At 38.4% G+C, this 22,228-nt stretch overlaps 4 protein-coding genes across 5 annotated transcripts; all 4 read left to right on the top strand.

Annotated features, from left to right (window-relative positions):
* The first annotated feature begins 1,718 nt into the window (after positions 1-1,718).
* Positions 1,719-4,446, top strand: LOC125207313 (subtilisin-like protease SBT1.5). The gene has a single exon (XM_048106600.1). It carries the CDS (start codon positions 1,784-1,786, stop codon positions 4,121-4,123), a length of 2,340 nt encoding a protein of 779 aa, XP_047962557.1. The 5' UTR covers positions 1,719-1,783; the 3' UTR covers positions 4,124-4,446.
* Positions 4,447-6,129: 1,683 nt separating this feature from the next.
* Positions 6,130-8,668, top strand: LOC125204883. Its single transcript, XM_048103643.1, has 2 exons — positions 6,130-6,950; positions 7,381-8,668. The coding sequence occupies exons 1-2, from the start codon at positions 6,157-6,159 to the stop codon at positions 8,603-8,605; spliced, it is 2,019 nt and encodes a 672-aa protein (XP_047959600.1). The 5' UTR covers positions 6,130-6,156; the 3' UTR covers positions 8,606-8,668.
* A 6,241-nt stretch (positions 8,669-14,909) lies between these two features.
* Positions 14,910-15,509, top strand: LOC125207011. The gene has a single exon (XM_048106221.1). It carries the CDS (start codon positions 14,910-14,912, stop codon positions 15,507-15,509), a length of 600 nt encoding a protein of 199 aa, XP_047962178.1.
* Positions 15,510-19,352: 3,843 nt separating this feature from the next.
* On the top strand, positions 19,353-21,757 carry LOC125204707. 2 transcript variants are annotated; one of them, XM_048103422.1, is made up of 3 exons: positions 19,400-19,510; positions 19,584-19,984; positions 20,304-21,757. In XM_048103422.1, the coding sequence occupies exons 2-3, from the start codon at positions 19,593-19,595 to the stop codon at positions 21,490-21,492; spliced, it is 1,581 nt and encodes a 526-aa protein (XP_047959379.1). In that variant the 5' UTR covers positions 19,400-19,510; positions 19,584-19,592; the 3' UTR covers positions 21,493-21,757. The 2 variants fall into 2 exon arrangements, with proteins under 2 accessions (XP_047959380.1, XP_047959379.1); XM_048103423.1 differs by having other exon boundaries at positions 19,353-19,984; positions 20,304-21,756.
* Positions 21,758-22,228: the final 471 nt, after the last annotated feature.

Genomic DNA, 22,228 nt, shown 5'->3' with positions numbered 1-22,228 from the left:
GGCTAAATAAAATCGAAATCTATCTATATGTAATTATATTATTATTATTATTATTATTATTATTATTATTATTATTATTATTATTATTATTATTTTATTTATTTATTTATTTTTATTCTTTTGGTTAGTGGGTTGGGAGGAAGTCCATAGTTTAAAAGGACTATGCTTTAATTGCTGGAATTAAACGACAAACGAATATGTCTTGTTTCACTCAACAACTATTGCAGCACACGTGACAATCAATTAGTACTAAAATTTAGCCTCCTTATGCATATTATTTTATTTTTGTAAATTTTCATTTCTTAAAGTACTTATATTATATTACTACTACAAGATAACAAATTAGCTTTGCCTAAAAGTGTAATTCTCATGTGATAACATGGCTCGTCCCTTTCACAATAAATCACACGATAATGTAGAATAAACTAAAATGATATAGTAATTAAATATTATTACAAGATTGTACCTTTCGCAATATAAATTGATACATTTCACCATCAAGTTACCAAATTCATACATATGGGATTTAGGAATAGATTTATGCATCACTTAATTTAGCCCAAAAATTGACAGTGAACTAACCGCCGAAATGAATTGTTTGTCCCCCATAAATCTATTCTTGGATAAAGAAGAGTAGATGCATTCAATTAAATAATTAATTCACATTATAAGCTATACAAAGCATTCAATTAAACAATTGATAGTAATTCACATTGGCATATCCACCCTAAGGCGGATTATAGTCCGTCCTAAGGCCCGTTCTATACACTGCCATATTAGCATTTTATCCTTCACCCCTTCCACCTGTAATGAGGCGGACTATATCCCGCCCTAAGCATTTTACTTTTATTTTATATTTATATAATTTATGCAAATAAAAACAACACAATTTTAATAAGGCAAATCCTACATTTACTTAATTCGGACTTGAGTAATCGCCGTGATTCATTTTGTTTGATATGTAGAAAATGTAGTGTGAATTTGAGAGTGAAAGAAATGAAAAGTGAGGGTATATATAGGTTTTGAAAATTGATTAAAACTAAAAAAAAACTGAAAATGCGTGTGCATCGTCCGCGCTTCGTCCACGAACGATCGATCGGGCGCGGACGATGGCTTAGCCATCGTCCGCGATGCCACAATCATCGTCCTCCCCATTATGAATGACCTTATGAGCTATACAAATATGAAAGCCGTTGTCCATGATGCCACAATCATCGTCCTCCCCATTATGAATGACCTTATGAGCTATACAAATATGAAGTTTTCCACATTAGCATGTGACTAGTAAAATATTTGAGTATCCGATCTCAGACTCCCCTCCACCTTTTAACAAATTAATATTCCATCTGTCCCATTAGAAATGAAACGTTTTTCTTTTTAAGTCTGTCCCATTAAAAATGAAACGTTTCTAAAATTGGAAACAATACTCTCTCTACTTTTTCTTATCTCTTACTTTACTCTCTCTTCATTAACTCACAAACAACACTATATAAAATCTTGTGTCAAAAAGCAAACATTGCATATTTAATTGGATGGTGGGAGTAAATCATTAATAATGAGATATGTTTTGATAAAGTGTTGTGATAATTCATTTTCATAGATTAAATTGTTCGATTAATTATATAATGACGATTAAATCCCAATTTGAATCTCAGCCGTTGATTCAAAATATCCATCATTAGAGAGTGCAGTCATCCAGCTCACAGTGTGGTCACCTTCTCCAAAATTCCCAACCCCATAAATCCTCACACAATTGAAACCACTGCATGAATCCGGACCTCCAATGGCGATTTCTCCTCTCTCTACACTCTCTCTCCTAATCTCGCTCCTTTTCACCGCCTCCTCCGCGCTCAATCCGCCGGAGTATCGCAAAACCTTCATCGTTCGCGTCCAGCGCGACGCGAAGCCCTCGGTCTACCCCACGCACACTCACTGGTACGAATCGACGCTGAGATCTATCTCCGATTCCGCCGATGCGGCTTCCGGACGGGTGCTCCACTCGTACGACAGCGTCTTCCACGGATTCGCGGCGGAGCTGTCGGCGATTGAAGTGGAGAAGGTGCGGAGCTCGCCTGGAGTGATTGCGGTGCTGCCGGAGCAGGTGAGGCACCTGCACACCACCCGATCGCCGGAGTTTCTAGGGCTGAAGACGGGGAATAGCGCTGGATTGCTGAAGGAGTCGGATTTCGGGTCGGATCTCGTCATTGGAGTCATCGACACGGGGATCTGGCCGGAGAGGGAGAGCTTCAATGATCGGGATTTAGGTCCGCCGCCGGCGAAGTGGAGGGGGAAATGCGTTGCTGGTGAGAAATTTCCGGCGAATTTGTGCAATCGGAAGCTGATCGGAGCTAGGTACTTCTGCAGCGGCTACGAAGCGAGTAATGGAAAAATGAATGAAACGACGGAGTTTCGATCTCCGCGAGATTCAGACGGACACGGCACCCACACAGCTTCAATTGCCGCCGGGAGGTACGTTTTTCCGGCGTCGACTCTCGGCTACGCCCGCGGCGTAGCCGCGGGGATGGCGCCGAAGGCGCGCCTCGCCGCGTATAAGGTTTGCTGGAATGCCGGATGCTACGATTCCGACATTCTAGCGGCGTTCGACGCCGCCGTAGCCGACGGCGTCGATGTGATTTCGTTGAGTGTTGGTGGAGTGGTGGTGCCGTACTATCTCGACGCCATAGCAATCGGAGCTTTCAGCGCTTCGGACGCCGGCGTTTTTGTCTCCGCCTCCGCCGGAAACGGCGGTCCTGGTGGATTGACGGTTACAAATGTCGCGCCGTGGGTAACTACCGTCGGTGCGGGGACAATTGACCGCGATTTTCCTGCAGTCGTCAAGCTTGGGAACGGAAGGGAGATATCCGGCGTTAGTATCTACGGAGGTCCGGCGCTGGCGCACGATAAGCTCTACCCGCTAATTTACGCCGGGAGCGAAGGGAGCGATGGATACTCTTCCTCCCTCTGTTTGGATGGCTCGTTAGATCCTAATGTGGTGAAAGGGAAAATCGTTTTGTGCGACAGAGGGATTAATTCGAGGGCGGTGAAAGGGGAAGTTGTGAAGAAGGCCGGCGGCGTCGGTATGATTTTAGCTAACGGAGTTTTCGACGGCGAGGGATTGGTGGCGGATTGCCACGTGCTTCCGGCGACGGCGGTGGGGGCGGTGGCCGGTGATGAATTAAGAAAATACATCCAATCCACCGAGAAATCGAAATCTCCGGCGAAGGCCACGATCGTATTCCGCGGAACGCGGCTCAACGTCGCTCCGGCGCCGGTCGTGGCCGCGTTCTCGGCCCGGGGTCCGAATCCGGAGACTCCGGAGATTCTGAAGCCGGATTTGATCGCCCCGGGCCTGAACATCCTCGCGGCTTGGCCCGACAACGTCGGGCCGAGCGGCATTGCTTCGGACAAGCGGAGCACGGAGTTCAACATACTCTCGGGGACGTCGATGGCGTGCCCCCACGTCTCCGGCCTGGCCGCCCTGCTGAAGGCGGCGCACCCGGAGTGGAGCCCCGCCGCCATCAGGTCGGCCCTGATGACGACGGCGTACAGCCACGACAGCCGCGGGGAGACGATGCTGGACGAATCCACCGGCAACGCGTCCACCGTGATGGACTACGGCGCCGGCCACGTGCACCCCCAGAAGGCCATGGATCCCGGCCTCGTCTACGACATCTCCTCCTATGACTACGTCGACTTCCTCTGCAGTTCGAACTACACGGCGAAGAACATTCAGGTGGTGACGAGGAAGGCGGCGGCGGTTTGCCGGCGCCGGCGCGCCCACATTGGGAATTTGAACTATCCCACATTGGCGGCAGTGTTCCAGCAGTATGGAAAGCATAGGCTCTCCACACATTTCATCAGGACGGTGACGAATGTGGGCGATCCGGATTCCGTCTACACCGTGAAAATCCGGGCTCCGGCGGGGGTGGTGGTGACGGTGGCGCCAGACCGGCTGGCGTTCAGGAGGGTGGGGCAGAAGCTGAATTTCCTGGTGAGGGTGCGGACGGAGGCGGTGGAGCTGTCTCCCGGGAGCTCGGTGGTGAGGAGCGGGTCGATCTCGTGGTCGGACGGGAAGAGGGATGTGAGGAGCGCGGTGGTGGTGACATTGCAGCAGCCTCTTTGATCAAGATTCTTGAATTGATCAAGTTGGTTTGGTTTGGTGGTGATGAATTGATGATTATCAATGTGAGGATGTGTTAATTATGATGATGGAAGGGAAGAGAAGGGGGAGAGAGGGAGATCTCTTTCTTGGTGGGAGAAAAAAAGGGTTGTATGGAGGTGTTGATGGTGGTGGTGGTGTGGTGGTGAAGATGGAAGTGTTTTGTAAAAAAGAAATAGGGGAATGTTGATGTTGGTGGAGGTGTACAAGATTATAAAAAAAGTGATCATAATTCATGATCATCTTGTGTTTATGAAATTATGTACATGGGAAATGCCTTATTCCAATCACAATCTTTACTTGGTGTTACTAAAACATTATGATCTTGGGCTTGGGAGCATGCAACTAAAAATGAATTCATGGAATTTATTATGGTTGGTCTTAATTTGCAAAAAGTTTTTCAAGTTTGAGGTTTTTCTGTTTTAGTCAAATCGTTTCAAGAATACTGTTTGGAGCTTTTTGCTATAAATTACTCCCTCCGTCGCCTATTAGGAGTCACTCTTTGACCGGGCACGGGTTTTAAGAAATGTAAATAAAAATTGGTTGAAAAAGTTAGTGGAATGTGAGACCCATTCTTTTATATTGGTTTTATAATAAAATGTGAGTGAATTGAGTTAGTGGAATGTGAAATCTACTTACCATTTATGGTAAAAATGAAGTGTGTCTCTTAATTGAGGACGGACTGAAATGGAAAAGTGTGACTTTTAACGGGGGACGGAGGGAGCAGTGAAAATAATGTTAAAAGCATCCCTATGTTGAATGCTCTTTATGCTCCACCAAGTTGCAATGAATTTGATACTTTAATGTACACGACAAATAATTGTGTTATGAAATGAAATTATCTGATTTAGATTCTAGAATTCATGTCTCATTCGTGTTAATTTAAATATACTGTAGATTCATAACATTGAAATTTTTGAAGGAAAAATTTTCTTCCGATTTTATTCATATTTCTAAAACACTGAGCCTACATCACCCAACCATTTTTTTTATCTTTTCTTTAAAAAAAAATGAAATATCTCACTAAAATGAAAAAAATCTACTAATTAATGATTTTCACCAGCCCAATCGTAGTGGTATAAAGGCCTCGACCAATGTAAATTGGGCTGAATGCCTTTTAATAGGCCCAAACAAATACCATATAGCCCTAAAGCCTTAATTGAATTACCGCTATAGATTTCATAGCAATCATATAGTGGCTGTTTGCGTAATAAAAATAAAGTAGTATCATATTAATAGTAATCATACAAAGTAAAATTAGACATGATAGAAATATGATTATATAAGCAAAAGCAAAAGACAAAAGAGAAAGAGAAAAGGAAAAGAGAAAGAAAAAGAAAAAGAAAAAGAAAAAGAAGAAAGAGTTGCTACTTAAATATTACATAAAGAGAAAAGAAAAAGAAAAAGAAAAAGAAAAAGAAGAGTTGCTACTTAAATATTACTCTGTAGGGGTGCGTTATGGTGACACCATCTTTAAAGTGACAACGTATCACCAACCTCGTGCTGCCATGTGACACACTATCCTGCAATATTAGGGGCGTATCCAACAATATCATAGTAGACGTTTTAGATGGATTTTTACGGATTGCATGGTAGTATTACGTGAATTGCAGTGTAGATTGTTTAATATTGTATTATTGTCTACAATGCAACATAACCGTATATGTCTATATATATACTGCAATTGAAATATTCTATGCCTATACTGCAATACTCAACAATCTATACTGCAATCCATATATTACAATCTGTACGCCTACTAAATGAATATTGTTGGATACGCTCCTAATATTGCTGGATAACGTGCCACGTGGCAGCACGAGATTGGTAGTATGTTGTCACTTTAAGAATGGTTATTAACCAAAGGAAAATATTATTTGCATAGCTCAAAGGTCTGTTTTACATTGCACTACTCACTATATATATGCTGGTGTGGACGCATCGTACACAAACATACACAAGAAGTAAAAAGAAAAAACACACACACAACAACAACAATGAGTGGGAAGGAAAATGAGATAGAAGAGAAGGAGGTGGAGATGGTTGATCACTGGAACCACGAGCATCCACTTTCTCCGGTGGAGAATGTTCAACGACGTGCTTGTGATGGCTGTCGACGGTCATTTAGAGGTAGTGAGAAAGCCTATGGATGTAACCAGAAATGTGGGTATGAAAGGCTACTACATGAAGACTGTGCAGAGGCGCCGAGGAAGATCAGGCACGCAATGCACCCTCAACACATACTCACTCAGCAATTCAACACTTGCGATGTTGTAGCAAAGTGTTCAATTTGCCAATGGCTCACTTGGGGATTTTTCTACAGATGTACGAGCACAGAATGCACGGTTGTGATGCATATTAGATGCGCGCAGGGCAGCGACGTGATGTATGCAGCCGAAGATGATGAGCAGCAGAGTAGCATCATCATCATACATCATCCGAGTCACCCCAACCATGAATTGAAGTTGTTGAGGAGAAGGTGTTCATTCAAGTGCGATGCTTGCGGCACCACAGGCGCCAAAGGGAGTTCCTCCTACACATGCACCGCAGATGCTTGCCAGTATTGGATCCACGAGAGATGCGCTTCATTGCCTCAGAATATCCAAAGGGAGGAACACCATCACTCCCTCTGCCTCTCTTTCCATGTCCCACCTCAGTATCTCAAAAATGACTACACTTGTGAAGTGTGCAGAAAAAGATTAATATCCAAACATTGGATATATCACTGTGAGCTTTGCAGCTATGCTGTCCATCTCAGCTGCGCCTTCATCAAATCGCTCCCAATTACTAGGTATAATTCGTCCATATATCTTTCTTCATTATATAAACGGTAAAGGTCAATTTTGGTCCTAAACAAATGACCAAAATACGAATTTGGTCCAAAACCTTCACTTTTAAAAAAACAGGTCCATAACAAATGAAAAAAACTCGACAACGTAGTCCTTTTTATGACGGTTCCGTCAAAAAACTAATGGTCAACGCTAATTGCACAGTGGCATGACCGTTAGTTTTTTGACAGAATCGTCAAAAAAGGACCACTTCGACAAGGATTTCATTTGTTATGGATCTGTTTTTAAAAAGTAAAATGTTTTGGACCAAATTCGTATTTTGGTTATATATTTAGGACCAAAATTGACCTTTACTATTATGCAAATCCAATATTTTATGTTACCACTGGTTTTCTAATGATGAAATGTGTATTTTTGTTGCATTGCATATAGAGAGAAGGGGATTATGGAGTTTCCAATAAGTGATGTAGGTGCGGACCTAATTGGAGCTTTTCTAACCAGACAAGGAGTTGATACACATACACATACAAATTCACTCATCCTTGATCATCAAGATGATGTTGATTATGAGTTCCACAATCACAAACTCAGATTAGTCTCCTCCTCCTCCTCCTCATCATCATCATCGTTTCAAGAAGAAGTTTTAGAAGGAGAAAATAGTGATGATGATGACGAGGAAGACTACTCTTGTAGAAAGTCGGAGTTAATATGTAATGGGTGCATTACTCCGATTCTTGTAAAACAAACATCATCTTCCTCATCTTCTTCGTCTTCTTGTTCAGATAATAGTAGTAGTAGTAAAGATAACTACTACAACTACATGAGATGTAGCGTCAGATCATGCAAATACTATCTCCACTTGGCGTGCTTCCGCTTGCCAACTCAGCTTCCCTCTCTTCCTCTCCTCCACATACATGATCACAACCTTGTCCTTAAATCCGGTGACAAACTTAAACCATGGGAGTGGTCATATTGCAGAGTCTGCAACACATCTACTAATGGTTTGTTTTATGCTTGTACAAAATGTGAAAATTTCAGAGTAGATATAAAGTGCGCTTCAATGCCGGGCACCCTATATCACGTAGCTCACCCGAACCACTCCCTCAACATTCTCTCCCGAATATATACAACGGGACGAGGTCACCTATTTTATTGTAATTCCTGTGGATTCAGGATACATAATATAAATGGCTACACATGCGGCACCTGTGATTTCATCGTGCATGTTGGATGCACGGGGCTTCCGGCATCAACCACCAGCCGTAGATGGGACAAGCACCACCCGCTGCCTTTGACACACGACGCCACTCTAAACCATCCTGGTGATTTCCACTGCAATCAATGCGAGCGGGAAATGAACCCAAAGAGCTGGATGTATCACTGCCGCAGTTGTGATATATCCTTCCATCCGGAATGCCTCAAAACTACTTCCGGCCAGTTCAGAAACATCAAGTTTGGTCAAAAATACGCGATCGCCAGAGCTCACTGCCACACACTCACCTATCAAATTCTCACTACAAAACGCCGCTGCGACGTTTGTGGTGGGAATAGGCATGAAGAGAATGGTTTTTACTGTGCATTATGTAACTTCTTCGTTTGTTTCTACCGCTGCGGTAAAAATATGATCAAAGATGGCAACATTGAGGCCGTGGATTGAAAAAAAACCCTCAATGTTTACCTTTTTATTCTTCTAGACTTATGTTTCTACTAAAATTTTCACTTCTTCACGTGCTTAAAGATTAATGACATTTTTCTTAGCTATATTAACCCGTGATTATGTGTTTCTTGGTAGTAATTAAACATCAATTCAAATAAATATTTAATTTTTTCGGAATATTGGTGCATTAATTTTCATCATATGTCACACTACCATTTATTTCCTAAATTAAACCTTAAATTCCATTGTTTCTTTGAAGACCAACTGAGCTATTCGGGCGGGTGATTAATTAGGCACCTATTTCTTTCTTGTCCCAACGTGTGATTCAACATCGATTCAAATCATATGTTTTAGATTTTTAGTATTCATTTTTTCAAATCAGTGACATTCGTTTTAATATACATCAAATAGTATAAAACTACAAGTTATTCATGCAGATATTTGGCCTACATTAATTAACACAATTTATAAATACTACTCCCTCCATTCCAAAGTAGTGGAGTCAATTCCTTTTTAGTAAAAGTCAACATATTTCTTCTCACTTACTTTACTCTCTCTTACTTTTTCATTTCTGACTTTATTTTTCATTTACTTTAACTCACCTAACACATTTTTTCTTTATCTCCGTAGCAAAAAGAAATGTCTTCACTACTATGGCCTATCCAACTCTCACGACTTTTCAAATTAAAGACGTCTTAATGTACATCATATAGTAGGAGTATACATGATAGAAATCTTTGAAGCTGAATTCAAAGAGAAAAGTAAAAGATATAAAGACAAAATGTGAGGACATAAAAAGACAAACAACGATGCAAAGAGAAAGACAAAAGACAAAGGCAAATACACAGAAATAAAAAAGGAGATTCTTGGATTGGAATTGAATTAAGTGTTGATTGTTATCCAATCTTTTCTCATATTGGATGTTTTGTAAATTGTATGATTCGTTATATTCCATATTATGTGAGCTGGTCACCTGTGAAAGCCTAATTAATTTCATGCATAAGTGGTCAATTATAAGGGGTTTGTTTGAAATGTGGTAAAATGAAGCACAATAATGATGATTTTGATCAAATAACACGTCAGTAGTGAAGATCAATGGGTGTGAGGTTTATAAATCAAATAAAATATGTTAGGGAGATTCAATATAGAGAACATAAAAACGGATATCTGAAAGTCGTGCAAAACACTTTCAGATCAAATCAATTTCGGTGGTTCTACCAAAGTTATTTGATCGGATAAAATTCAGAGAATGCAGAACATTCATATATGTATTCGAGATGTGAACCAGACGAATTGATCAGATTTTGAAGAAGATGAAACGATGCAGCTGTTGACGAAACAGTGCATCCGTTGGGAAAATTTAACCGAAAATAACTAATTTTCAAAGGTTTCCGAAATTGCAAATTAGTCCTTCGATTTTCAAAAATTAACCCCAGCCAGGGGCTCTGCCCCTTGGACCCCGCTACCCAGGAGCGCTGCCCCCGGACCCCGTTCATCTGTTTAGGGGCTTCGCCCCTAACATCATAATGAATTCAAATAAGCGTGCACTCCGCACCTCCATACTTAAATGATGTATCATTGTAACAATAACCGATCAATCAAGTTAATCCAATTACACTAAAATATCCAACAAAATATCTCTTCTATTAGGTCAGTCTTTCAGGATGAAATTTACTGTTGGATTTTTTTGGGTGTTTGTTTCGCCGAAAGATGCTACAATCTAGACGATGTAAAGTTGTAAGAAATGTAGATGAATATTGATAGAGAAAGATTAGAGGATTCAATCATGTAATTATCTTTTAAGAATAAAAAGAATAATTTTTAAAATAAAATTGCTTTTGTTATAGTATGATATATATGGTCATGTTAAAATGTATATAGTATCCAATTTTCTGATTTAGTCAAATCGTTTCAAGAATAAAGAAGTATACTAGTATAAGTTTGGAGCTTTTTGTTCCAAATCATAAAAATAGTATCATTGCAAATTAATTATTGGAGCTGATTTGGGTGCTGCTTTTTATGATTTGAGATGCACATAATTTGTATTTCATCAATGAACAAAATTGAATTTCAAACAAATAAGTTTCAGCTATTTACAAACATCATGTTAAAAGGAGGCACCCCCTGTGTTGAATGTTATTTATGCTCCACCAACTTGCAATGAATTTATACTTCAATACAAGAAAAATAATTATGTTATACACATGGTAGAATTAAAGCATAAAATAAATTGTTGCATCTAGTATACGATGACCGAGTTATGGAGTGATCAGAAATGAAATTATATGATTGAGAGCATCTCCAATGGGACAGATTTTCCATCGCCTTTCCCAAAAACACCTCCTGCCACGTTATAAGGACTTTCGACTCTGCCCTTCCCATCGCCCTTCCTGTGCGGACTTCTCGCAGTTAAAATTTTTTTACAAATTCACAAATATACAATTTACGTTAAGGAATTAAATTTTCGACACGAATACGGACGTATAGAGTTTTTTTTTTTTTTTAAATGAAAAAATTGGGAAGTCTGTGCCGGACGTCCGCGACTCGCCACAATGGCGCCCTTAGCGGCGGACGTCGGCACGCCCCTCCCGTGTCCTTAAGGGACGTCCGCGTCCTTCCCACGCAGCCCCAATGGCAGACTTCCCCGACGCCCTTCCCGGAAGCCTTTCCGAAGGGCGACGGGAAGGGCGCTGCTGGAGATGCTCTTACAATTCGTATGGTAATGATGTCTAGTTCCATGTTAATTTGAATATACTATTAGATTCATCACACTGAAAATATTGACAGAAAATTCTTTGTTTCCATTTTATTCATATTTCTAAAATTGAGGCGCACATTAACCTAACATTTCTTTTATGTTTTTCTATTAAAAGGAAAGGTCTCATTGAAATAAAACAATAATGATTTTTTCCAGCCCAATTGTAGTGGTCTAAAGGCCATCCACCAGTGTAAATTGGGCTAAATAAACCTTTTTAGTGGCTCAACTAAATACCATAGAGGCCTAAAGAGTAGTTTTCTTAGCCATATGGAGTAGCATATATTGTTTAAGGACAAAACTAAAGTATCTTATTATATTATACTCCATCAATAGTAGTGGTAGTCATACAAAATAAAATTAGACGTGATAGATATATGATTATATCGGAAAAGCAAAAGCAAAAGCAAAAGCGCAAGAGAAAGAGTGGTTGCTTGATACTATCACCGTCCCATAATAACACTCATATTTAGTGTGAGCACAAGTTTTAAGAAATGTAAAGTAGTGGATTGAAAAAGTTAGTGGAATACGAAGTCCACTTTTTTATATTGATTTAATAATAGAATGTGAGTAAAGTGAGTTAGTGGAATGTGCGGTCTATTTATAATTTATGGTAAAAATAAAATATGACTCTTATTGTGCGATGGACCGAAATGACAAAATGTAACTTTTATTATGGGACGGAGGTGTAGTACTGCTCTATTTAATTTGCTAACGTTATTAGAAGTTTTTTGTGATTTTTCAATTTTGAAAAGTTAGTATTCCTTCTATCAAATACCTTATATATTTTTTATTTGTACAATAATCAATAAATGTTCCATTTTTTTTTATTTGTTACAAGTGAACCTCACTTCCATTAACTCATTCTACTCACATTTATTACAAAACTAATATTCCCTCCGTCCCTTAGAAATAGAAACTTTTGAAATGACCCGAGTTTTAATACAAAATTGGTAAATTAAGAGACATAGAAAGAAAAGTGTGTTAGTGTAAACCAATCAAACTTATTGAATAAATAGTATTCATTATATCAGTGGAAATTTGAATATTTAGAAAAAAGTTCAAATTAATAGGTTTGAGACGGGTAAGGTATGATCGTGGTTGCAAAAACACAAGAAATCAAAGTATTTTGGTCCTTTTTCATAAAGAAATTAGGAAGTAAATTGATTATGATCACTCATTGATTCGTCCGGTATCTAACTTATAGGATTCATTTATAAGTTAGTTTTCTAGATCGAAAATTTATGACGTTCAAAATGTATAGATCCAATGTCACATTCAGTAAAGATTTATGATACATGTATAGGATGTACCCAATGTGTCCGGACGTGCCCCACCGATGTATTAGAAATGATACCTTGGGATGGATGTAAAGCTAAACAAATTGCTTCTGCCTTTCAAAAGTTTTAATTTTTAGGAGATAGACTTAAAAAGAAAAGAAATTCTAATATTAGGGATGAAGGGAGTAATATATAAAAGTAGATTCACATTCCACTAAATTTTTGACCATTTTCCTTTATGAAATTAAATAATTTTTTAAAATCTGGACTGGTCAAATATGTGACATTTAATTGGGGACAAGAGGAAACAGTTTTTTACTCCCCCCGTCCCCGAATAAGAATTACTAATTTCCATTTTGGTCCGTCCCCAATTATGAGTAGCACTTCACTTTTACCATAAATGGTAAGTAGGTCCCACATTCCACTAACTCATTTCACTCACATTTTATTATAAAACCAATATAAAAAAGTGGGTCCCACATTCCACTAACTTTTTCAACCAACTTTTCTTTACATTTCTTAAAATCCGTGCCCGGTCAAAGTGCTACTCCTAATGGGGGATGGTGGGAGTATTTATTTACGTGTGTGTCTAATTGAGATAAACAAAAGACACGAGACAAAGGGATAGTGAAACAAAAACACTTTGAATTTTGCGATACATTATTCTTTGCTGACATGGGAAGTTGTTGTATGATTCCATAGAGTATGTTTCACTCTGTATACATATGTTCGTCTGGACACACACACACAAACACAAGAAGTAAACAGAAAATACATACACATATACACAATAAGAATGAGTGAGAAAGTAGAAAATGAGATAGAAGAGAAGGAGGAGAGAGAGATGTTTGATCATTGGAACCACGAGCATCCGCTTAGTCTGGTGGAAACTCGTGGAAGAGGACAATGTTATGGTTGTCTAAAGTTTTTTAGAAGAGGAGAGAAATGTTATGAATGTAGCCAGGCATGTGGGTATTATGTCCTACTACATGAAGACTGTGCAGAGGCGCCGAGGAAGATCACACACGCAATGCACCCCTCAACACACACTCACTCAACAATTCAGCTTTGACAGAGGCCGCTGTTCAATCTGCCAATTGTATGTCGTGGGAATTTTCTACACATGTACGAGCGCAGATTGTACGTATGTGATGCATATCAGATGCGCGCAGGGCAGCGACATGATGTATGCAGCCGAAGGTGACAAGCGCACCATACACCATCCGAGTCACCCTGAGCATCAACTCTTGTTTCTGAGGAGAAGTTGTTCATTCAAGTGCGATGCTTGCGGCACCACAGGCGCCAAGGGGAGTTCCTACGCATGCACCAATGATGATTGTGAGTATTGGATCCATGAGAGATGTGCTTCCTTGCCTTAGAATATCCAAAGGGAAGATCACCATCACTCCCTCTCTCTCTCTCTTTTCATCTCCCATCTATATATCTCAGATATGCATACAATTGTGAAGTTTGCAATAAATCATTGACTCCCAAACATTGGGTGTATCATTGTGAGCTTTGCAGCTATGCTGTCCATCTCACCTGCGCCTTCAACAAATATATCCCCACCACTAGGTATTGTATATCTTTCTTCATTATGTAAATCTAATTATATTGTAATGTTGAAATGTGTGTTTTAATTTGTTGCATTGAATGTAGAGAGAAAGGGATTATGGAGTTTCCAATAAATGATGTGGCTGTGGGTGAGGACCTAATTGGAGCTTTTATAAGAAGACAAGGAGTTGATACACATTCACTCATCCTTGATCATCAAGATGATGTTGATTATGAGTTCCACCATCACAAACTCACATTAGTCTCATCATCATCGTCGTCATTTCAAGAAGAAGAAGAAGAAGATGATGACGACGATGAAGAAGATTACTCATGTAGAAAATCGGAGTTAATATGTGATGGGTGCATTACTCCGATATTTGTGAAACAAGCATCATCATCCCCGTCTTCTTATTCTTGTTCAGGTAGTAGTAGCAGTAGTAAAGATTGCTACTACTACATGAGATGTAGCATAAGATCATGCAAATACTATCTTCACTTGGCGTGCTTCCACTTGCCACATCAGATCTCTTCTCTTCCTCTCCTCCACAAACATGTAAATGAGAATGATCACAGCCTTATCCTTCAATCGGGTGACAATCGTAAACCATGGAATTGGCAACAATGCAGCGTCTGCTATAAAGAGACGAATGGTTTGTATTATGGTTGTGCAAAATGTGATTATGGCTTCAAAGTAGATATAAAGTGTGCATCAATGCCGGACACCATATATCACGCAACTCACCCTCCACACCCCCTCCACCTTCTCTCCACAGCAGATAAGAGTATGATACTAGTTTTAATCAATTGTGATGCCTGTGGAGGCTTCATGGGTGATGTTAACTGCTATGAATGCTGCATCTGTGATTTCATCGTGCACGTTGGATGCGCGGCGCTGCCTACGTCAACCACCAGCCGTAGATGGGACAAGCACCACCCGCTGCTTCTAACGCACGACGCCACTCTGAACCATCCCGGTGAATTCTACTGCGATCAATGTGAAGGTAGAATGAATCCCAAGAGTTGGATGTATCACTGCCGCAACTGCGATATATCCATCCATCCCAAATGCTTTAAAACAACATCCGGCTGGTATAAAAACATCAAGATGGGGCAGGAATATCATGTGAATGCAGAAACCCATCCACACCCTCTCACCTTTCAACTTCTCACCACTAAACGCCGCTGCGACGCTTGCGGTAATGATAGGCATGAGGATATTGGATTTTACTGTGCATCATGCATCTTCTTCATTTGTTTCTACCCCTGCGGTAAAAAAATGATCAGAGATGGCAACATTGAGGCCGTGGATTGAAGAAAAAGCTCAATTGTGGACTTATGTTTTTGTCTTATCTTATTTGTTTGTTGAGTGTGTTTTTAATTTAATGAAGGTTGTAGCTTGCTTTTTTTTAAGGACATTTTTCTAAATTAGTTATACTTAACCTGTGATTATGTGTTTCTTGCTAGTCATTGAACATCAATTCAAACAAATACTGTATTTATTTTTCAGAATCAGGACGTATTGATATGTTCATCATATACGACTCTAAAAGTTATCAGTATGATTTTTTTACTGAAGTAATACTATAACCCAATTTAATATTATAAAATATGAGCAATGACTGATTATCCAATTCCCAGACTTTTCCTAGAAGTAAGATGGAAAAAAATCTATAAGCTGAATCCAATGCAATGTTGTACTCTTGTCACAAACTGTGAGAAAAGCAAAAGAGAGAGACTAAGATAAAGAACAGAGAAATAAAGAAAAAAAGATTCTTTGATTGAATTAAGTGGTGATGGCTTCATATTCCTTTCTCATATTGGAAGTAGTGTATGATTCATGTATTCCAATTTATGTAAGCTGGTCACCTAAACTTGTGATTCAACATCAGTTCAAATTAAAAATTTTAGATTTTTTAGTATTTGTTTTTTAAAATTAAGGGAACGCGTCTTAATGTAGATTATATATGTATACTGCGGGATAGTTTGGGGTAGATAACTCCTCTATCTCTATCTTGGAGATATTTGACCTAAAATATAGAGAATAAAATAAGAGAGTGAATGAAGTAGGAAAGTAAGATAATTATTACCATATCGGGAAATGACTCAACTATGAAAGAAATTCTCAAAACGACTCAACTATGGTGGAATGGAGGGACTACTAGTTATTCATACGGACTTTTCGTCTAAATTAATTAACACAATTTATTACTACTATCAAATATGAGCAATGATTGCTTATCCAACTCTCACAACTTTTCAAATTAAGGACGTCTTAATGTACATCATATAGAAATGCTGGAAATCTTTGAGCTGAATTCAAAGTGAAAAGTAAAAGATATAAAGACAAAATGTAAGGACAACAAAAGACAAACAACGACACAAAGTGAAAGACAAAAGACAGGGAAAATACATAGAAATAAAAAAGAAGATTCTTGAATTGGAATTGAATTAAATGGTGATTTTTATACATTCTTTTCTCATATGGGAAGTTTCGTATGATTCGTTCTATTCCAATTTATGGGAGCTGGTCACCTATGAAAGCCTAATTAATTTCATGCCTAAGTGGTCAAAGAGATTTGTTTGAAATGTTGTAGTTGAGTCATACTCTATATAGCAATAACTATGATACAATGGTAAAATGAAACACAAGAATGGAAAATTTGATCAAATAACATATGAATAATTAATGATCGAGGCCGGTAGTGAAGACCAACGTGTGTGAGGTTTATAAATCAAATAAGATTTAGTGTCGGACTATACACTAAAAAAACTCTCTACACTAGCAATAGGGCATTCTATTTTTTTGTTGTATTAACTTGTGATTTAACTTCAGTTCAATATTCACTTTTTCAAATTCAAGACATATAAATGTATATCATAGTATACTACTAATAATATCAGTAAGAAATGCTAAAAATCTTTGAGTTGAATTCAAAGAAACAAAGCAAAAGAGTAAAAGACAATATATGAGAAAGCAAAAGACAAATCACTAGAAAAAGAGAAAAGCAAAAGTTGATGGTGGTGGTGATGATTATAATGTGAGATGTTTTAATAAGTAAAGGTCCAAATCATAAAAATAAAATCATTGCAAATTAATTATTGAAGCTGATTTGGGTGCTGCTTTTTATGATTTGAGATGCACATAATTTTGTAGTATTTCATCGATGAACAAAGTTAAATATCAAACAGATAAGTTTAAGCTGTTTACCAAACATCATGTTAAAAGGAGGCACCCCATATGTTGAATGCTATTTATACTCCACCAACTTGCAATGAATTTTGTTATACACATGGTCATAAAATAATTTTGTTTACTTCAATACAGTTTTGTTATACACATGGTCATAAAATAAATTGTTGCATCTAGTATATGTAGACAAATATCAAATCTTAATTCTAGTTTCCGAGTTATGGAGTGATCAGAAATGAAATTATAGTATGATTTACAATTCTAATGGTAACAATGTCTCGTTCCATGTTAATTTGAATATATTAGATTCATCACATTGAAAAATTTGACAGAAAATTCTTTCTTTCCATTTTATTCATATTTCTGAATAAACCTTTATAGTGGCCCAACTAAATACCATACAGGCTTAATGAGTAGCTTTCTTAGCCATATGGAGTAGCATACAGCGGCTGTTTAAGGACAAAAATAAAGTATCTTAGTATTATACTACATCAATAGTAGTATAGTCATGCAAAATAAAATGAGAACGTGATAGATAAATAATTATATCGGAAAAGGAAAAGGAAAAGGAAAAGGAAAAGCAAAAGAGAAAGAGAAAGAGAAAGAGTTGTTGCTTGATACTACTGTATTAACTTTGTTAAGACGGTGTTTGGTTTTCTAGATAAAATAATACTACTAAAATATAATTTAGGATTAAGCTAACTAATTATCCCATGATTATATATCTAGGATTGAATTGTAAAATTGAATTTTTATGAACCAAACACCCTACATACTTAATCCCGGGATACAATCTTGCAAACCGAACACCCCCTAATAGTATTAGAAGTTTTGTGTGATTCAGTTTTGAAAAGATAGTATTCCTTCATGTCTACCTATTAAATACCTTATATATTTTTTTTATTTGGACGATCATCAATAAATGTTCCATTTTATTTTTATTATTTGTGATAAGTGGACCTCACATTCTATTAACCCATTCTACTCACAATTATTATAATACTCCCTCTGTCCCTTAGAAATATGTACTTTTGAAACGGCACGAGTTTTAATGCAAAATTGGTAACGTAATGAAGATAGAATGAAAAGTGCGTTAATGTGAAATGGATCCCGTCTCATTAGATAGAAAGAAATTTCAAAAGTTTTACTCCCTCCGTCCCGGATAATTCGGGTCACTTTGACCGGGCACGGGTTTTAAGAATTGTAATGGAAAGTGGGTTGAAAAAGTTAGTGGAATGTGAGTCCTACCTTTATATATTAGTTTTATAATAAAATGTGAGTAGGAATGAGTTAGTGGAATATGAGGTCCACTACCAAAAATGGTAAAGTTGAAGTGAGACAAATTATGTGGGACGGACCGAAATGGAAAACTGAGACGAATTATCTGGGACGGAGGGAGTAATTTTTAGGAGATGGACTTAAAAGGAAAAAGAAATTAAAACTATTTTTAGGGGATGAAGGGAGGGGATGAAGGAAGTAGTATTATTCCACTAAATTTTTAACCATTTTCTTTCATAAAATTAAACAATTTCTTAAAATCTGGACTAGCCAAATATGTGACATTTAATGCGGATCAGATGGAGTTAGAAACCGTTTTTTATGTGTGTCTAATTGAGAAAAACAAAAGGCATAAGACACGAGACAAATGGAGAGTGAAAGATACATTATTCTTTGCTGACATGAGAGGTAGTTGTATGATTCCATAGTATATTTCACTATATATGCATATGTTCGTCCGGACACCTCCTCACACACACACAGACAAACACAAGAAGTAAAAAGAAAATACACACATACACATAAGAATGAGTGAGAAAGTAGGAAATGAGAGAGAAGAGAAGGAGGAGAGAGAGATGTTTGATCATTGGAACCACGAGCATCCACTTACTTTGGTGGAAGTTCCTCCTGGAGATAGATTTTGTTTTGGGTGTTTTAGGAATTTTACAAGAGGAGAAAAATGCTATGGGTGTAGCCAGAAATGTGCGTATCAAAGGCTACTACTACATGAAGAGTGTGCAGAGGCGCCGAGGAAGATCAGACACGCGATGCACCCTCAACACACTCACTCAACAACAAAACTTTGAAGATGTGTTAGTGTGGTTGCAGTGTTCAATCTGCCAAAGGTCTGTCTGGGGAATTTTCTACGAATGTACGAGCGCAGAATGTACGTTTGTGATGCATATCAGATGCGCGCAGGGCAGCGACATGATGTATCCAGCCGAAGGTGACAAGCGCACCATACACCATCCGAGTCACCCTGAGCATCAACTGTTATTTCTGAGGAGAAGGTGTTCATTCAAGTGCGATGCTTGTGGCACCACAGGCGCCAAGGGGAGTTCCTACACATGCACCAATGATGCTTGTGAGTATTGGATCCATGAGAGATGTGCTTCCTTGCCTTCAACCTTCAAAAGGGAAGACCACCATCACTCCCTCTCTCTCTCTTTTCATGTCCCTTCTCAATATCTCAGATATGACTACCGTTGTGATGTCTGCAGAAAAAGATTAGTAACCAAACATTGGGTGTATCATTGTGAGCTTTGCAGCTACGTTGTCCATCTCACCTGCGCCTTCGACAAATCGCTCCTCACTACTAGGTACGTGCGCGTGTGTAATCAATATTCTTGATTATGTATGTTAGTTAGTACTCTCTCCGTCCCAATAAATATGAAACGTTTGTTTTTCGGCACAGGATTTTATGGATTTTATGTAGGGTTGTTTTGTGAGTTAAATAAGAGAGAGTAAAGTAAGAGAGAGGGAAAAATAGAGATAAAGTTATTTCTATTTTAAAAAACGTTTCATTTTTAATGGGACAACCCAAAAAGGAAAACATTTCATTTCTAGTGGGACAGATGGAGTACATCATAAATTTTTTTTTTAATGTTGAAATGTGTGTTTTTGTTGCATTGAACACAGAGAGAAAGGGATTATGGAGTTTCCAATAAATGTTGTGGCTGTGGGTGAGGACCTAATTGGAGCTTTTCTAAGGAGACAAGGAGTTGATACAAATTCACTCATCCTTGATCATCAAGATGATGTTGATTATGAGTTCCATCATCATAAACTCAGATTAGTCTCATCATCATCATCATCGTTTCATGAAGAAGAAGAAGAAGAAAATGGTGATGATGATGATGACGAGGAAGACTACTCTTGTAGAAAATCGGAGTTAATATGTGATGGGTGCATTACTCCGATACATGTGAAACAAGCATCATCTTATTCTTCGTCTTCTTCAAGTACTCCTACTAAAGATTACTGCTACTACATGAGATGCAGCATGAGATCATGTAAATACTGTCTTCATTTGGCGTGCTTCCTCTTGCCAACTAAGCTCACTTCTCTTCCTCTTCTCCGCAAACATGATCACAGCTTTCTCCTTCAATCCGGTGACAAACTTAAATCATGGGATGGGTCGGTTTGCAGCGTCTGCCGTAGATATACGAATGGTCTGTTTTATGTCTGTACAGAATGCGATGAGTTCATATTAGACATAAAGTGCGTTTCAATGCCGGACACAATGTATCACGTAGCTCACCCTCCACACCCCCTCAACCTTCTATGGAAAGAAGATACTGAGATACGAGCTTTCGATTTATGTGATGGCTGTAATGATGTCGTCCGGGATTATGATTATAGGTATGCATGCGGCAGCTGTGATTTCACCGTGCACTTTCAATGCGCAGTGCTACCGGCATCAACCACCAGCCTTAAATGGGACAAGCACCACCCGCTGCCTTTGATGAACGATGCCACTCTAAACCGTCCCGGTGATTTCTACTGCAATCAATGCGAGAAACAAATGAATCCTAAAAGGTGGATGTATCACTGCCGCAGCTGCGATATATCCTTCCATCCGCACTGCTCTCCAACTACAACCGGATACCATAGAAACATCAAGTTTGGTCAAAAGTATGTGATCCCCACAGCTCACTGCCACACACTCACCTTTCAAACTCTCACTACAAAACGCTGCTGCGACGTTTGTGGTCAGGATAGGCATGAGGATATTGGATTTCACTGTGCATCATGCGTCTTCTTCATTTGTTTCGACACCTGCGCTACAAAAATGATCAGAGATGGCAATGTTGAGGCCGTCGATTGACATGTTTACCTTTTTCTTCTTGTATACTACTCCCTCCTTCCCATTTAAAATGCAAGATTTGTGAACCGGCACGGGATTTTATGTAGTGTTGTTTTGTGAGTTGATGAAGAGAGAGTAAAGTAAGAGAAACGTTTCATTTTAAATGGGACAACCAAAAAAGGAAAACGTTTCATTTTTAATGGAACAGAGGGAGTACTACTTTGTGTTTCTAGTCTTACCGTATTTGTTTGTGTGTGTTATTTCTCTGTTGTGTTTACTTGTGATTCAATTTCAGTTCAAATTGTATAATTTTCATATTCATTTTTTCAAATTCAGGACGTATTAAAAGCAAGAAATGCTAACATCTTTGAATTGAATTTAAAGGAAAAAAGCAAAAGATAAAGACAATATATTAGTAGAAAGCAAAATACAAATCACAAGACAAAAAGAAAAGCAAAAGTTACGTTCTTTTCTCATTGGAAGATTTGTATTGTATCCGATCTACATGAGATGAAGCTGATTTGCGTGCTGCTTTTTATGATTTGTTGCATCTATAAAATGTAGACAAATGATCAGATCTTAATTCTAGTTTCCGAGTTAAAGGATGACCGAGTTATGGAGTGATCAGAAATGAAATTATATGAATTACATTTCGTGTGGTAACGATGTCTCGTTCTGTGTTAATGTGAATATATAAGATTCATCACACTGAAAATTTTGACAGAAAATTCTTTCTTTCCATTTTGTTCATATTTCT

Source organism: Salvia hispanica, chromosome 2, assembly GCF_023119035.1.
Source record: "Salvia hispanica cultivar TCC Black 2014 chromosome 2, UniMelb_Shisp_WGS_1.0, whole genome shotgun sequence".
Lineage (NCBI taxonomy): Eukaryota > Viridiplantae > Streptophyta > Magnoliopsida > Lamiales > Lamiaceae > Salvia > Salvia hispanica.
The sequence above is the reverse complement of the archived record's forward strand: the minus strand, read 5'-3'. Positions and strand labels throughout refer to the sequence as shown.

Bases quoted from the DNA above. Each gene is read 5' to 3' on its own strand.
- LOC125207313 (XM_048106600.1), top strand. From the start codon at position 1,784: ATGGCGATTTCTCCTCTCTCTACACTCTCTCTCCTAATCTCGCTCCTT.
- LOC125204883 (XM_048103643.1), top strand. From the start codon at position 6,157: ATGAGTGGGAAGGAAAATGAGATAGAAGAGAAGGAGGTGGAGATGGTT. The intron at 6,951-7,380 runs GTATAATTCGTC...CATTGCATATAG, and splicing joins AAATCGCTCCCAATTACTAG to AGAGAAGGGGATTATGGAGT.
- LOC125207011 (XM_048106221.1), top strand. From the start codon at position 14,910: ATGCCGGACACCATATATCACGCAACTCACCCTCCACACCCCCTCCAC.
- LOC125204707 (XM_048103423.1), top strand. From the start codon at position 19,392: ATGAAGAGTGTGCAGAGGCGCCGAGGAAGATCAGACACGCGATGCACC. The intron at 19,985-20,303 runs GTACGTGCGCGT...CATTGAACACAG, and splicing joins AAATCGCTCCTCACTACTAG to AGAGAAAGGGATTATGGAGT.